General features: G+C 37.2%; 1 protein-coding gene across 2 annotated transcripts in view; it reads left to right on the top strand.

The window, feature by feature from the left end:
• Dcdc1 (doublecortin domain containing 1) overlaps positions 1 to 18,734 on the top strand; it is a 402,669-nt gene that overhangs the window by 94,525 nt on the left and 289,410 nt on the right. For both annotated transcript variants that reach the window (XM_052722390.1, XM_052722391.1), the window contains exon 7: positions 3,559 to 3,725. In XM_052722390.1, coding sequence (XP_052578350.1) covers positions 3,559 to 3,725 — 167 coding nt within the window. The remainder of the gene's footprint in view (positions 1 to 3,558; positions 3,726 to 18,734) is intronic.

Consider the following 18,734-nt stretch of genomic DNA (forward strand, 5'->3'; position numbering starts at 1 on the left):
ATTATATTTTTCAAGTGGTAGAAATGATCCCAGCTTATGACTATATATAGTCATATAGATAGATAGATAGATAGATAGATAGATAGATAGATAGATAGATAGATAGATAGATAAATTTAAGGAATGCTGGATTTTTAATGCTCTTTAATATACAGGGTTGAGGGCTTGCTTAATGAAAACCCTGAAAGGAAAAGTTCTTGTCTCCACCAAGTAAGTACGAAGTTGGTAGAAGAGCTGAGATAAAGGCCTTCCACGTGTGAAGGAATGCATGTATGTAGCTTTGCACACCAACATTAACCATCCATAAGGCAGGCTTCTTGTGAGAGGCAATATTTCTAGGCAACTCTTTGAAGAAAGTATATGGTTTGGAAGGACACAGGAAATGAAATCCCGAAGTTTGTTCTGTCAATATGCAGGTCATGCTCCTTTTCAAGGCTTAAGCATATCACTTGACCTTTCTAAATAATTTTCCTAATTTCTTGCACATATTTATGGGACAGGGTACAGTTTTTCTATAGAAACAGAGAAAGGAATAGTTCTACATAGAAGAAGAAAACCACGGGTTAAGAACTCTTATGAAGGATTGGAGTGGAGGGATGAGAATCTGTGGTCGGGATGCAATGGATGAGAGGAGAATAAAACAAGCAAACAAAAAGAGAGCGCTTGTGAAGCCAAGTGTGGTGGCTCACACCTGTAGTGCCAGTACTCAGAAGGCAGAGGCAGGAGAGTCAACAGAAGTTTGAGGCCAACCTGGTCTACCATGGGAATTGCAGGCAAGTCAAAGCTACCTGGTCATACGTTGTCTTACATAGCAGCAGCAGCAGCAACAGCAGCAATAACAGCAAAACTGAAACCAACAACCAGCTAAACCAATCCGATCTTTTATGAGCACTAAACTACAGTAAAAAGTCAGCCATCCCCGTGTTAAAAACCTATGGTCTGTGTTGAAAACTCAAGTGACTGTCAACAAATCAATTATTCTTTTACATTTCAAAGCTGCATCTTAGGCTGACTCATCTCTCCCACTGTCTTGGATTGTTCTTGCTTGTGCCGAATGAATACATTTTATTCTCAACACAGCAGACAGGCTGCTTCACACTTCTTTCCCGAGTATTTAGACTATCGTTTTCTTCTGTTCTCTGTACCTCCCTGCTTAGTGGAAACACTGTTTGTTCTTGGATTGCGCTTCATCTCCCTTTTCAGGATCATCAAAGTTACTAGTTTGAAGCGTCCCCAAAGAAAGAGCCTTCTAATCCCTAGTTCAGAGGCTAACCTTTATTAGTGCTCTCCTGGTTATAATGAGGACCTGCTTCCAGCAGGGAGAGGCTGGAATACTGAACAGATTATTCAACAAGTTCAGAGCAGATTCTGAAGTTCCTTATACAACCTGCTTGTGAATACCTCTTTCTTTGCTTTACTGTTTCTGGTTTCCATAGTTTTCCTAATTACGTAAATCATGTGGCACATGGGAGCAATTTTCTACTCAATATCAGTTCTGGCACTTTGCTATACATTGAAGTCTAATTTTTCCCCCAAGTTATACATTTTCTTAAATTGTTATGGAGATTACAAACTCTGAAAACAGTCATTTTGTGCTAGAAAAATGTAGGAAATGCTCTTTTGAAATCTGTTGGGCTGGCATAAAGAGCCTGAAAATTATTTTGTGAGGCGTATAGATGAATAAGACTGATGAACATCACAGAATTTTCTCAGATTTAAAGTTGAGATTAACTCTAGCATCCAAATCTTATAAATTTATCACCTTGCTTCCTGATTTATCTAACTTAAAAAGATTAACACCTACATTAACTGCTATAAGTAATGCTTTTCAGTGTTTAGAAAGTGTACTGGATTGAGTGAGTATACAATTAAAGCTGTATAAATCAAAATGAAATACGTAGCAATCTGTGGGCATTGTGTTAGCAAGCTGAAATGCGAATGGTTCCAGACTGTGTTTAGTTGTGCAAAACTGATATCAAAATTGACTTGTCTTATCCATCTTGATTTTGAAAGATTGAAGACTGTAAGTCATATTTCTCTCCTTACCTTTTCTTTTATGGTAGTACAATGTTTTACATATGTCTCTGTGTGTGTGTGTGTGTGTGTGTGTGTGTGTGTGAGTGAGACACCTATTTACTTAAAACCTATAGAGAAAAGTAGTTGCTATGAGTGTTGAAGAATAGGCCTAATAGAATTTTAGGAGTTAGTTTCTCAAACTGGATGACTGGATTTCACGCATACATCTGCAAAGTCACCACATTATACATTTTGATTTTCATGACAGCAGGAGAAAATCTTAAAAACTTTGTCTCCAATATTTTTTGAAGCAATGAACACACTAGAATTTTAAGTTGTGCTTTGATAGGGAGCTGGAGAACACAGTGTCCTAAAATGCATGATTTCTTAACTAAGAGTAAGATTTAAACACCAGTAGCAAAGGTCATTTGCATAACTCAGCCTCTCACTAGCTCAGCTGAGCTTAATTGTAATTCAGTTTCTGCATTGCAATGCTGGGCCTCTCTCTATAAAATATGCAACATATAACATAACCAAGGGCACAGACCTACTTTCTTTGCTTGTGATCTACTTAAATCATTTTTCTAGCAGAAGTGTGTGTAAGAATAATATAGCCAGGATCTATATCTCTTTTACATGTTTATCTTTGGTATATATTTAAGTAAAGACCATATTAAATAAAAGTGATATATTTTTTTCTGGGCCTAAGATTTTGTTATTTATTTCTAGCTTTTCAGAGAAAAAATAAATTTGAAAAATATTAGCTAGCTGCCATGTCATTTGAGTATTTTACACTACACAGACTTTATGAGCTAATCATGTGAAAAAGTGTATAAACATGTCTGTCAAGTTCACATGGATGTTACATTACAGGCCCGCAAGTAAATACCTTTATATGTTAAAAAACTCCTGCTGGGATACCATTCCTAAATCTACCACTAGCTTATATATTCTGGGTACTTGGAAACACAAGGGTATGAGAAAATCTTTGCTTAACATTCTCCCCTCTTATATTTAAACAGTCTTCACCCTGTTTCATGGGTTGCTTTAACAAATGTCAATGACAGGCCTGGGATAGGAAGGCTGATAAAGGTGAGGATTATATTTTATGAATAATTTCCAGATGTGATATTTTGGGCACACAGATTCCTCTATAGGAAGCGATATACAGAAACAACATGGATCTTACAGTTTTATCAGGACAATGCAAGTAGCTTTCGGCAAGGCTGGTTCCAACTCATCTGTGATAAATGAGAAGATAAGGCAATCAGTGCACACCATGACACTCCGTGCAGCTAGTTAGGCACACTTCAGAACTATTCAGGTGTGCTCACAAAGCTTATGAGACTTGCATGGGGGGTGTCGCAATATAAATACATCCTTCATGGTGGCCACTGGTAATGCAGGAATTGCCTCTCTAAGACTTAACCCAGGTCAGACATAAATAATAGACGTTAAGAGTTAGCTGTGGTCTTGAGGCTGCATTCCAGGCAGTGTGTCTCAGTTGGGTCAAAGGAATTTTCCCATTCTTCTCTCCAATAGTTCCTCTGCTTGAAAAATGCCTGCAAAATTCCATCACACCTTTGCGGGGACCACTTTGGGTCTCTAAGGGAGAAGGTTTCAGCCCCTCGGGTGCTAAGATGTACATCCAAGGAGTTCTTGGGGCCTTGTATCAACGATTAAAGTCTGCAAAAAATTATTACAAGCAGGTGAGTCATCCGTCTTCAAAAACTACCTTATTATATGTATTTTTTTCAGATGTATTTGGTTCTATAGATTCAATGATTGGCAATGTGTTACAAAAGAACTGTGACATGTATTTTGTGAGCTCAGTGCCTGTAAGAGAGCCAGAATGCTTCTGGACTCTTGAAGCCTGGGATAATGGGGCTAATTGTGTCTGTCATTTGGTATGGGATGTCATATGTCTCATCTCTTCTCGCTGCTTACTCTGTAAAGCGAAAGCAGATCTTTATGTGGAAATTCTAGAGTCAGTTACCCTATGGAAGGAAATGAATGGATCCCCACTCATCTGAAAGCTTAGAACCCTAGTTTTTCCTCCTGGTGTAAACTAACCTCACTATTGTAGAAGTGGGTCTAAAACCAAATCAGATTCTAGAGAAATGAATTGTGAATTAACTCCACCTCAAGAGTAACTTACTTCACTCACACTTATTTAACTTAGATATTTCAGAATTGGACTAAATTAAACTCGATTTTACTTTTTAATATCTGTGTATTCATTATATAGTTGTGTGTTTTGTGTGTGTGTGTGTGTGTGTGTGTGTGTGTGTGTGTGTGTGTGTGTATAATGACAGATATTTTTGCAATAACTTTTGGGACACTTGATTTACTTAAAGAAGGATTTATATTGTAAACAGAATGTTGCAATTTTGATAATAAAAAAGAAGCTGTAACATTAAAAAAAAAAAAAAACTTCCCTCTTAGACTTAAGTGAAACCAACCTTTTCCTGTGGTAAGTAAGGATGAGCTTTATATTGTGAATTCGGAGCTTCCATTTTAGAACTTGGCTCATTATCTCAGGCCACAGGCTGTTGAAAAATGAACATTTGAAAGCATCTCACTATCCTTTGCATACAGAGAGGAAGGGGAGGGAGGCATGGAATGAAAGTCTTGGTGTTCACACAGCACCTCCTGCTGTCTGCTCAGAAAAGGGCAGCTCACGATGTGTGGAAGAAAGTTCAACAAAGTGCTCAGAACTTCCAATGGTGTCTCAGAGAAACTTTACAGGCAACGTGTATTTAGTTTGCTTTTTAATTAATTTCAGTGAACCAGGGAGGATTAATAACTACTATAGATATTTTGACTAAAATTCAAACTTCTTTATGTTTTATTAGGCTGTCATATACAAAAACTAGTATAATAACTATGGTATTATCTTTAACTTATTTTATATTTAAATATTAATGTTCAACATATATTGATATCATCAAATGGATTATGACTTGCTGAATTATAGTTGTTTATTTGCTGTTGTATATTTTGGTTCCACTTACTGGAGGGTTTAAAGTTATTTAATGCTTAAAAAAGCCTATGTCCTTTTTCTAATGCAAGAAAAGCACTGTTTAAATAAAATCTGGAGGTAAGCACTTTCTAAGTGTCATTGGAAGTGAGGGTTGGGGAGACAGAGGCATCTGGACAGCAGCAGCCTCTCTCATTTCTGCCGCTCTAAACACTGAAACATCCAACTGGCCTCAAACATTAAACTTAAGAGTTCAGTACATTGTGGGGGGAAAAGGGCCTTGAAGATTGCTGCTTTGATTTAAAGAATGCACTACTCAAAATGATGACCAATGTATCTGATTAAATTTTAAATGTAAACATGAACAAAATTTCACAATTTTAGTTTGTCCCAAGTTGTCTATTTAACTACTCTGTAAGAATTTCAGTGGTACTCTAAGTTTAAGAATCCTTAAAAATCTAGTTTCTTTTCTATTTCTTTTCCAGATTTATCTCTTATTACATTGTAACAATGTTAAGCTTCGCATTATACATAAGTTTTATAGTAAAGTATACAGATAAAGCCAAGGAAGAATGTCATGAATTTGCAAAAATTTTCTATTTTTTTAGTCGTGTTTAGTTATATATATTTTGTGTCTCTTTTCCATGGCTTTAATGTTTTAAAAACTCACTATAGTGGTACTGTTACAATGCCACCACGGGCCAAGTGTTAAGCCTGACAATATCTTTATTTTATGAGTAGGAGTTCATATCAAATGTCCTCCTCAGCATTAATGAGCTTTATTTGAACTGCATTACTTCATTTGACCTTCCAGAAAGCCGTTTTTCTGTAGTGTTCTGTCTAAGTGTGTTAAGGAATCGTTAGACAGGTGACATGTGAATGAATGATGGCTCCTGTTTTGTTAACAAGTCTTGAGTTTATTAAATTGTAGGACTGTATTACCTCTTGATATCATTTCCACTTATGCCACTTCTGATACCCCATGTGAAAACCATGCTGTTTTGTTGTCTGTCAAAATATAGTGGATTTAAAATGTTGATGTTACCAAAGGGACTTCTCTTAAACAAACTGTTACATGATAACTTTAAAGGAGAAGTCAGGGCTACTGGTTTTGTATTTATGAACCTACTCATTTTTTTTTTCATTTTAAACTTTAGCTTGGTATTATAGCATGCAGCTGAATTAAGCACATTACTTATGGTGGTCTTAAATATATACTGTTTGTGAGTAATAAAGTGAGATATTATACTTAAGACAGCTTAAAGTCACTTAGTCTTCCATTTATCACATGTATTTCCTTAAGAGTGGAAACATCTTAGAAATCGCTGAGAGCTAAGCAGAATCTGCTTAATTGGTAATCTTTGAAACAGCATAACCGCTTTTCGATGAAATGTAGTTAACACTTTCATCAGGGCCAGCTCCAGCTCATTAGCATTCTTGTTATGTACTGGTGCTGTTGGTGGGGGTGTTGGAGTAGGAATGCCATTGTGTCGAGTTCCAGTGTTTGGGGACAAACACTGCTGTGGAAGGAACGTGTGAAAAGGCCACAGTCTTGTCAGTGAATGAGCAAGGCTGTGCTTTCTGTGTGCTTCAAGCAGGGGAGCTGTCATTCATGGCTAACACAGCCAAACAGAGGCCAAAACACAAGGCTGCACTACCTTTTAAAATGATATTAGTGATTTTTAAACGCGATCTTCTTTATTTATGATCCTACACAGAGCTTTAGTTGCTGTCAGTAAACAAAATATGTCAGTCTGTTCAGAAATACTGTAAAAATGAAAAACGTCCATGGAAGTGTGCCAGGCAGCTACAGTAATTAGGGCTTGGAATAGCTGATCGGCAGTGTGAAGGACAAACATGATTTGGGGAAAACTTCATCTCTGGAAGCCCCTTGTCTTCCTGATTTAGATACTTCTTTGCTTCCTGCCCCCACAACTAACAAATTCCTAGAGTTTTACATAATTAATACAGCACTTTGTCCTTCATTAAAAAATATCATTTTTGAAAGGGTCCATAAGCTCTCTATTTTAATAATTTAAAACTGTTAATGACCGTTTCAGTTATTAGAGCTTGTACAATCACTCCTGAGTGTCAGGAACCCAGGAACTGAGGAAATGGCTGCCCCACCCTCCTGATGGACGCCTTAACTCTGGGCTTGTAGCCACTGCTGGCGGACACAAGGTGCTTTTATCCTGTAACTGCGAAGTCGTACTCCTTCATTTTTAGCACTTTGGAAAAGAGTGATCAACTTCGAGTTAAATTTTAGCTTATATAAAACAAAATGAATAAAAAAAAACAACCCTCAAACATTTCTTACAATCTGGAGGCATTTCCTAAACTTCACCTGAATAATTGAAACACACAAGCAGTTTCTTTTTATGTCTGAAAATGCAGGACAGCATTTTATTTCTTTAGTTTTATTTTGAAAATGAGTACTTGGGCTATTTATAAAAACTCATTACTTAGTCAAGTTTGTTGAGAACTATGATTTTGGTCTGGGTGACTTTAATATTTTTGTATGTGTTTTTTTTTTAAGGAAAAACTAATTTAAACAAAGTAATCTTTGTCAGTGTATTCATATGCACTTTTAAAAAATTTAATATTTGAGGCACTGGGTTGAGAAGTCCAGACATTGAATTTCTATTTAAAAACTTAGTTTTCACTGTTTAAATTGCAGCTATATTGTGGTTTTGCTTTATTAGCATATTATTAAATAAGGAAATAACCAGATAATTTCAGTATGTGCAGGTTTTACAGTTCAAAATTGAAATATATTTTATTAATATCCAAATTAAGATTTTCATAATCTTTTACATTTAAAAAATTCATAAGCCAAAATGAATAACTTTAATGATACTTTCAATATAATTTTATAGTTTTATAATTATATATTAAATATAACAATATTGTTCTCATAAAAAATGATCCAGCTCAAAATATACTTGAGTTGCATTTAGCACTGACAGAAATTTGTTTGTTAGAAAAAGAGAAGAAAATTTAATATTTCATTTTCCTAAAAGAAGTGTTTGAAACCTGTCCTTTTTGGATCCTTTGTTTAAGTTCAATTGAAATCAGTCGTTAGTCTTTGTCTTACCAAGAGACTGTGCATTTCTGTTTCTCCCTTTATCTGTATGTACTGGACACAGCAAATCAAGTGGAGTGTTGCCTCGGGTTAGCCTTTCTGGGATGAAACTCAAAATGTTTGGCTTATGAACAACCTTCTTAATGTCCTTTGAAATCTCTGATGGCAGTCTCTAATTCCTATGCGTGAGTCACCATCAGGCCTATGAGAACAAAGTGCTGTCATTTCGAACACGTAAAACTCCTTTAAGGTTCTTACAGGGAATTTTTTTAGCATATTAGATTGTTCGCAGATTCTAGGGATTGTTGATTTTCCCGTGAAACCAAGCTGCATTCTAGTTACTTGAAGTATTTTAAGAACCTTAAACTTGTGTCTTTTTCTAAGTGTCATGCTTTGAGCAGGCCTAACATCAGTTAAATGAAGTGAAAATTGCATTCTTGTCTTGATAGAGATGAAAATGGATTTCTGGTCATGAAATAGATGTAGTTGTCACTTTTTAAAAAGGTGTCAGCAGTTTGCTTCAGCGAGTAAGGTGCCAATTCAGTATGGCAGTAAACTTGTGATCTGAGCAATCAATAAAAGGCTTCAATAACTTCTGCTTCATTACACTTATAATAAGAGGCTATAGATCCACGGCACATAAAATGTTGATAAAGAGGATATGTGGGGATCGACTGGAACAATTTGGTGGAAGTACAGTAAGTGCAATATTGCCATCTAGAGTTTGTGCATAGGTAATTATTACAGAGGGGGAAATGGTCATGGAATAAAAGACAAAGTGTTACCAAAATACTTTTTATTTTCTGTCATTTATCTGGGACACATTTATCTTCACGGAATGTTTCATTTGACTTGTCATAAAGCGGTCAGGTCAGAAGGCACATCTTCAAATCTGTATTTTCCTCTAACTCTCTTAGAATTATATGACCAAATGTCAAATATGTATCCCTGTCCCCAAATTGGACTTTTTACCATGAAAACTCTTTATTGAATAACTCACTTTGGGTGGGTAGGGGTGGTGGAAGGAGTATTTTTGATGTGACACTCCAGGTATACAAAACCAGAGAAGTTTAACGGCATCTCAGTTGGGTGCTTCTCAATGAAAACCATTGCTTCATTAATAAGAAACTCTCATTCAAAATTAAGCCAGATTACCTTAAAGTAGCAGCCCAAATACATTTAACCTAAAAGCTATAAGGCTCATGCAAAGACCATAGACTTCCCTACTTATATAATTAATTATGACCACTTTAATGAAGAATGGGTTCCATCTGGGATTGGCTAAGAATATTTTTTTTTATTTTTCATGTGATAGCAATATTTATCAACTTATTTTTCCTGATCAATAAAAATACTTAAATTATTTCATAACATGTTTTGAAAGAATGAGTATGGAAGTTGTTTTTAAATGAAGCATTATTGAACCATTTTTCCACCTGAAGTTGTGGCTGCTTCACTGAATAGTTTATAACAATCTTTTTTAAGAGTTTTATATGCTTAATACAGATACAGTAACTTTGTGTGCCTGTGTATTGATTTAATAAGAAATCCAACTAGGGAGGTCCTCACTTCTTCCATGTGTTTGATATATATGTAACACACATACACATATGTATCATATATATGATATATACAAGTATAAAACTCTGTTGAGCAAAGCCTTTAGAGTTCTCTGGGAAGAATGGTTTGGCATTAGCATATGAGCAATGCATTTAAAACATGCTGCTACATGTTTTGTGTTTTTTCATGCCTATGTGTAAGTTCTACCATAGAAAAAAACAGACATGAGTATGTCATTTTCATTTACTAACCACAATTTTATTCTCAAATATTGCATTGCATTTTCTCTGTATTTAACTTATGATAATTGTTAGAGACATCTATTTTATATCCAAATTCATTGTCATACTGAGTAGAAAGTATTTCATTTTGTAACCTCCAAAATAAGTCAAGTAAAATAAATCCAAATCCCTGAGAAACTTTCTTTGAGTTTCTTGGCCACATGCAGGTATCATTACACTCAACAGTTCAGAAATGGGGGTAAATTTTACAGAGTCACAGCAGCAAAGTGAAAGAGTGTGCTTGATAGATTTCCTGAACAGTTTCAGCACACACAGGTATTGTTTGTAAGAAAACAATCATGCCGAGTCCTCAGCTGGTTAGAGAGGGCACAACATTCTTTCTTCGCCTGACATCCTAGCTCTTCCACTGGCATCCTGGCCCTGTCTTCTGCCCCTCCTCCCAAAGTAATAATGCTCGCCCAGAGCCTTGTGTGAATGGACAAGAATATAATTTTTTTTTTGTTCTCTTGAAGGACTAAAATAGTGTTGAATGCACATTCTTAGCAGGAAGAAAACTGCCTCTCTTGACAATTGTCTTGAAGTTTCTGTTGCTATTCATATGGATTAATACTGTAGATGATTGCTAGTAAATATCACTGGTTATTAAGAAGTCTGGCAAATTATTAAAGAGAGACTCTTTTTTGTTGTTATTACTATTCTATGAGGAAGAGTCTTACACAGCCCAAACTGGCCTCAAATTCTCCGTGTAGCAGAGGATGACCTTGAACTCCTGATTCTCCTGCTTCCATCTCTGAGTGCTGAAATTATATGTATGCACCACTATGCCGGGCTTTATAGGGAGAATCTTAGGTGGAAACATTTTTGGGATCATTGCTTTTCTTCATTTTATTCAGAAATAGACATTGTTTCCATCTTACCTGTCGGTAATAAACATCCATTGTTAAAACTCCAGCTGTCAATTTGATACAACCCAGAGTCAATTGGGGGTGGAAGGGCGGAGTGCGGGGGTGGGGGTGGGGGGGAATGGAACTTTGAGGAATTGCCTTCACTGGATTGCCTTGTGGTCACAACTGCAGGACATTTTCTTAACTGTGAATTGATATAGGAGGGCTCAACCTACCATAGGCAGCCCCAGCCCTAGGCTGGGCTGTATGAGAAAGTTAGCTGTGGAAGCCAGAAAGAGGAAGCCCATAAACAGTGTGCCTCCATGGTCTCTGTTTCAGTTCCTGCCTCCAGGGTCCTGTCTTTTGTTCCTGCCTTGGCTTCTCTTGGCGATGGACTGTTTTGGGATGCATAAGCCAAATAAACCCCTTTCTCCTCTGAGTGGCTTTTGATCAGGATGTTTTTATCACAGCAACAGAAATCAAACCAGGAGAGTCATCTTACAACAAATAGCTGATTTTCAAATATTATATATTTATTACATATATATAAGTAATAAAGATGGAGATGAATATAACTATGATTTTTATCTAATTTTCTAAAGCATAATCATTTATGGAGAGAGAACACAGCAAAAATTAATGTATCAACATTTAATATATGTCACTGAGAAGTAAAGGTTGAAAGTTCAGAGAATCACGTCACAAATAAAAGGCACAGTTACAATCAGAAATTTCATGACTGTCACAGATATTTGGGACTGAAACTGATTTAGAGTTCAGACACATTTGAGTTTTTTATATGCATATAAACAACATGATATCTTAGGAATAGTACTTCAATTTTAAACATTAAATGCATCAGTGTTTCATATATAATTCATACACATAGCCTAAAAGGAAATTTATGCAGCACTTGTAGTGCATTCACATGCTGACTGTGAACCACCAGGAGTGGATTTTTCTGCCTGTGATGTTCTTCAGCATTCAGAATGTCTTGGAGTTTCGAATATTTCTTGTTCATAGTTTTGAATTAGGTGTGTTTAACCTTCACTCTCCAATTCACCATCCTCATGTGGTCTTACACTGAAAGAAGTTAAAATTTTAGAAAGTGAGAATTCAGCTTTTCAGTCTTACTGGCCACATTTCAAGTGCTTGATAGCTACGTTGTCTCTTGGAATTTCAAGTGGACAATGCTGTTCTCAAAGAAAGATTATAATATTCCACTTGTGCTTCTGGCACTGGATCACTTTTTCCATAAGTAACTAAAACAGTGGGAAGTCATTTAACATTCATAATTAATTTCAGAACTGGGGTTTGGTAGATGTTACTGTTTGAATCTGAAATGTCCCCCAACACAATCATGTTCTGTATGCTTGTCCTCCAGCTGAAGGCATTCTTGTGAGAGACTGTGTAATATCGAGGAAGTGAGACCCAGCTCATCACCAGGGGTGGGCCTTGGAAGCTGATACCTGGCATTCTCTCTGCTTTTTGGTTTACCATTATGTGAACAGCCTCCAGCATGTTCCTGATGCCTTCTTCACCAGGCTGGCTGAAACCATGAGATCAAATAAACCTTCTCTGAAGGAGTTTGTTAGATAGTGTTGGCACAGTCACATGAAAGTAACTAAGACAACAGATACATCACTCTAGTCTTCCTTCACAAACAAAACAGAAATTGGAAAAACAAATAGCACAGTGCCCACAATCTGTTCACTATCTAGTCGCCAAGAAGACACATCTTTATGCTCTTCAGTGTCTCTGAGGATCCTGTAAATGAACTTACAGTGTGATACCTTTAGAAACTATGATTTTGCTAATCATTAAATTCACTTTACCTTGTTTGGTTAGTAAAGATTGCCCATCTCCCCCAAAGGAAATGATTAGAGAAACAAACCCAGTTCACTTGTGGAGGTTTCCTTCTGTTGCATGTGTGTTCCTACTAGGAACTAGGGATGTGCGTGCAGGAAAATTGTCCAATGGTTTGCTTTAAGGGGCTTGTGTTCTTGTTTTGTTGACAAAAATACCTATGATAAACTTGTAAGAAATGCACACATTAGTATATAATTAAGTGCTAAAATATATGATTTAGATGCTATGTATTATGGAAATTCACATAAAGGAAAATCAGTGCAAAACTAGAATCAAGGAATTTTGAGGTTGAAATTAATTTTAGATGCCAAATAACTCCAATTATCTCATTTTATAGATAATAACACAGAAATAAAGTTTACCTCATTAGATTGTTGAGAGGATTAAATCATATGCATAAGACTCATTATACGGTACCTGGAGTATAGTTAGCACAGAATATGGTTAGTAGGGATTATCCATATTCATCACTTTAGTATTAATACTATGGTTAAAGTAATTGAGATCAAGGTAGTAAAGTACTTGTATGAGGTGAGACAGGCAATGGTCCCATGACTTGCTGTCACTTTTAGAGTAGGCAAGGGAGGCAAGGAGGGTTGGAAATGAGGACACAGATAGCCATGACATGAAGACCATGGTAGGTAATATATTTTCAGACACCTTATACTTTGGTACAAGAAGATATCTGTGACCTTTGCAAGATAATGAAAACTTACAGCAAATAAAGTTGGAGAGCTAGTTTGCATTGAAGCAATAAGAGTAATGTAGAAGAAATAAGGCCTCTTCAAGGCTGAGAATGCTCTACCTTTCAAAGGTTCATGGTACATTAAATAAAAAGTGTCAAAACAGAACTTTAGAACCATTAAGTATATTTTGCATGATCATACTTAAAATTAATTCTATCAAGATAATTCCCTAATATACATAATTGCTCAATTTACATAGTAACTAAAATATTTATAAAAATATTGATTTATAACCTGTGTAGGTGATAGTTTGGATGGGTCAAAGCTTTAGAGTAATGTCTTCTACAGTTAATTATCTTGTCACTGTGTCTTTGGGGTGTTTATTAGTCAGGGTTCTGTAAAGGAGCAGAACTGATAGAATGATTCTATATTTACTAAAAGGAGATTTTTTTTTTTAAAGAAGGGCTATGGACTGTGGTCTGGCTAGTCTAACGAAAGCTGTCTCACTACAGAAAAGCATAGAGTCCAGTAGTTGTTCAGCTAGGTGTCTCAGCTTGTCTTCAGTCAACATTGGGATCCCAAAGAAATCGATTACAACACCAGCGAAGGAATGCACCTGCAACAGGGTGGATGAACTTGCCAGTGAGAGTGAGGGCAAGCAGGCAAACAGCAAAAACTTCCTTCCTTCATATTCTTTGATGTGGGCTGCCACCAGACAGCGTGGCCTAGACTTAGGGTGGGTCTTCCCACTTCAAATAAATGAACAACAACAACAAAAAATCCCTCACAGATGTGCCCAGTTCCTTGGGTTTTAGTTGATTCTAGATGTAGACAAGTTGACAACAATGATGAGCCATCACAGTACAGTTTTATTCACAGATAATGATAATAAGATGTTTGCTACCCATTCAAGACAGGTTGGAAATCCTATCTTCAGCCTGGGAAGTTGAGCTCCCAAAGTGGTTGGTTGCTGGAGAAGGCCACTGCATGTGGATAGTGTGTACTAACCTTATTTTAGATTACAATTTTTATTTGTTTATTTGTGTGTGTGTGTGTGTGTGTGTGTGTGTGTGTGTGTGTGTGTGTGTGTGTGTGTGTCGGGGGAGGGGAGGCACATGAATATCAGAGGACAATCTGCAGGGGTTGGTTCCCCTATTCTACCATGCAGGTTCTGGGGCCCAAATTCAGGTTGTCTGCCTTGGCAGCAAACACCTTTACCCACAGAGCCATCTTGCTGGCTCCCTAAAGTGTACTCCAGAAAGGTAATAAATACATAGTGCTAGAAACCAAATTCACTTGCATGGCTCTAATAAGCAAATGAGTATTTTCTTTATTTTGTTTAAATCTGATTTCACTTTTCACAGTAGCAACTACTTGTAGTTGTGGGAGAAAAATGAAAGTTGAACTTGATTGAGACAAAGGGAATCTTTCTTTCAGGTAACTTTCAGCATTAAAAGATGCTTGGAATCTTCCTCTGTCTTGAAACTCACTGTGTACACCAGGCTGCTCCAAACTTTCCGTGACATATTTCCCTGTTTCTGCCTGCTGAGAGCTGGAATTACTATCATGAGTAACCTCTTCTGGCTCAACTTTTGGATATGCAGTCTCTTAATAATTCCAAGCACAATCAGATTGGAGATCTGGAATTCAGTATGTAAACTTTGAGAGGACACAAGCACTTAGTCTGTAACAAAAATATTTGACTGCTTAAAAAGCAGCTTGGAATTATTAAGACTTCATGGAGGTTTTATGTGAAATGAAGTCACAAGAATAAAGACCTGATTTAATAGGATTAGTATCCTTCCCCCTCTCCCTCTTTTCCTCCCTCCCTCCCTCTCCCCCTCTCCCCTCCTCTCTTCCCCCTCTCTTCTCCTCTCTCTCTCCCTCCCTCCCTTCCTCCCTTCCTCCCTCCTTCCTTCTCTCCCTCCTTTCCTCCCTTTCTCTCCTTTTCCCTCATCTTTTCTGTCTCCATCCCATCTCCTGTGAGGATGCAGTGAAGAAGTCAGTTTTGTACCATCCACTGAGAGTGATCTCTCTGCTAACTTCATCAGATCCCTCCAGTCTCCAGGTCTGAAAGAAATTCAGTTGTTAATCCACCTACCTACAAAATGTTACAGTATATCAAACTTACTAATAAACTGAGTCTTCCTGTTCAAATTGTTTTTACCATCTATGTAGGTTTTAAAACCACACGTGCTTTGAGTTTCCAAAAAGTTAATGTCTTACATAAAACTTTATACAAAATGTAAGTGTAATATAATAGTATGATCATCTGATTTAAATATAAACACTTGAAATGACATGGCCCCTGTCTAGTACACAGCCTCTCTGATCTTGTTAGATTAACAATGATGCCTTTCTCAAACCGTTATGCATTTATCTTAGTATTAGTATTATTCTTTTGAACATCCACAATGATGATAATTTTATTATTGTAATGTAGATTTCATATTTGGACATACAAAAGTTAGGTTTTTGTCAAATCTGGTAAAAAAATTAGTATACATATAAAAACAGATTTATGAACTACATACAAAGAAGCAAATGTTTTTCATTAGAAATTAATTCAAAGATAAATATCATCTATTTTAGAGAAACTTCCAAATGCTTATGCAATTTTACTTAACACTTCTTATTGAGAGTTTTATCCTGTGGGGGCCTATTTTACATTGATGAATGTTATTTACTGAAAAGAAATAATTTTTACTAGTGATTTTTGACATGGACTTTCTGGAGTACAAGGATCCTCATAGTGAATTTTGCTTTTTTCTGGCCACTAAAAATCTGACATATCTTCAGAGCAACTGTTTTATTCTTTAGACAAGCTGCTCTACTCCTTTAACAATGTGAGTCAGGGGACTGACCTGCTCACAGGCTGAGTACTTGCCTACTATACAGGAAGTACCAGGCTTGATCCCAAGCACCACAGTGAACAAACAAAATAAATTTGCTAATTAATTAACTTCAGGAAAGAGGAGACAAGTCCTGAAACAGTGAATAAAAAATAGGAGAATCTGAATGCCTATGATTCAAACCCAAGTTACATTATTTGACCCACACTGAGGTGCCCCACAAGTTAGTGAAAGTTTTCAATTTTCTCATCTAAAAAAAAAGAGTTAATAAGAGAGTTATTTTAAAAATGTACACATAATTTCTTTAAAATGACACGAAACCCCCAAGCTTGGTGGTGCAAATTGATAATCTCAGCTACTTAGGAGGCTGAGGCAGGAGGATAGAAAGCTCAAAGCCTGTCCCAGTCTGTCTGGGTTACAGAGTCAGTCCAAGGTCAGCATGGACAATCTGATGGCTAGTGAGGTCTTGTCTCAAAATAGAAAAAAAAAGGAAGGAAGGAAAGAAAAACAAAAAAGAAGGAAATGAAGAGAGCTTAGGGGTGGAGTATTTTCCTAGTGTTACCGACATTTCGGTTCCCTGGGTTCGAATCCCCGTACTACCAAATGAAATAGTGTCTGTTATTATCCTGGGGTTACAGTGGCTGTTCTTAGGACTTACTCCACCCATAACTGTTGATAACCCAGGTAAGGAGTTTGAAAACCTTTCTCCAATTGCTGTTCCGAATCCAAATGATATTTTGACTCATAGTCGTCTTTCTTTTCTAGTGTATTTGGCATTACTAATTCATCACACCTTCCACATTTTGCTTGTTTGGGGGAGTGTTCTCCAGATCTGACAGCACAGGATCCTGTTAGCCCCTGTGTGCTTCTTCCTTCGACCTGGGGCAGAAGCAGGGTCTGCTTTAGCTATTCTCTTAGGAGTGGCCTTTGATGCTTGGTACATTGAAGTTCTCTAATTTTTTTTATTAGGATATATTAATTGCACATAATAAGCTTATTTTTACATATGTGTATAATGTATTCTGGGCCTGGAGAGATGGTTCAGTAGTTCAGAGCATTTTCTGCTCTTCCAGAGGACCTAAGTTGGGCTCCCACCACCTCTAACTCCAGCTCTGGGGACCCTGATACTTCTGTTGACCTCTACAGGCACCACATCTACATGGTGCACAGACACAATTCAAAAAGAAGTCTTTTGAAATATAACATGTTCTGATCATATTCATCCCTCACTACCCTCTCTTGTTCCCTTTTCCTCTACTTTCGTGTCTGTCAGTCTTTCTTTCTTTTCTGGGTAATCATTAGTTTTATTAGTATTGTTTATAGAAACATGGAGAAGTGGTTATTTATAGCGGCTACACCTGTGAAGAAAACTTTCTTTTTCCTCTAGCAACCATTAATTGTTATCGATCCCTAGGGAAGGCTGGGGCCTCATGAGCTCTCATTCTGGCCAATGTTAACGTACCCAATCTTGTGCTGGGTAATAACAGCTGCTATAAATTCAAAGACACAATGACCATGCCATACTAAAGATAGTGTTTCATAATGCTCCACTTCCTCCTTCAGCTCTTACATTACTTCTGACCATATCATCACGTTCCCTGACCAGGTCTAATGAGCCAGGTCTCTTTCTAGGGCTGACTGGGAGGCACTGAGATTAAAGGTACCACCAGACAATCTTCTGGGCAGGCACAGGCCCCTCTGCAGTGGGCATATTCCCACTGTCCTAGTCATCATATAACATGTGCCAGGTCTGCAGGCCTGGGACTGTATCCTTGGGATACAGGTGCTTGTCATGGTGGCACATTTCTGTAGTCCCAGAACTCAGGAGTCAAGGCCAGGAAGATCGTGAGTTCAAGGTTGTATTATTTATTTTCTTTACTTATTTATTTTACATGTGCAAGTGTTTTGCTTGTGTGTGTGTCTGTGCACCGTGTTTGCATCTGGTGCTCAGAGAGGCCTAGAAAAGGATGCAGGGTCCCCTGGAACTGAAGTTACAAACAGTCTTGAGCCACCATGTAGGTGCTAGAAATCAAACCCGGGTCCTCTGGAAGGGCAGTGGGTACACCTCACTGCTGAGTCATCTCCGGAGCCTCTATTTCTTGATGAACATTTTGGGATTGATTTAAATTGTTTTCTTTATGATCTAACTGTCTGTTACAGATTCTTTACAGGTTACATATTCTGCAGATTTAATTCCATGTATAAAGATTTATTTCTTACATGTAAAGTTATTCTAAGTAAATGTATTTTACTCAAATTTGTTTTTTGTTTTTAAATAAAGCCTGTGTGTGTGTGTGTGTGTGTGTGTGTGTGTGTGTGTGTGTGTGTGCACGTGTGTGCGTGTGTGCGTGCATGTGTGTGTTCAGCATCAGCTCAGGTATGTACTGACCAGCCGTTGGAGCACTGTTGCTTTAGGTCAAAGCTTGTTTAGACTTGCCCTCGATAGGAACTTCTTGTTGTTTCAAGGCAAGCACAGGCCAGCCTCATGACTTTGAAACAGCACTCTATATCCTCCAAAAATTCTGCTGTGTAATTTCTAAAAAAGTATCCAGGAACCTACCAG

Source organism: Peromyscus californicus, unplaced genomic scaffold (genome assembly GCF_007827085.1).
Source record: "Peromyscus californicus insignis strain IS unplaced genomic scaffold, ASM782708v3 Scaffold_7__1_contigs__length_154581171, whole genome shotgun sequence".
Classification (NCBI taxonomy): Eukaryota; Metazoa; Chordata; class Mammalia; order Rodentia; family Cricetidae; genus Peromyscus; species Peromyscus californicus.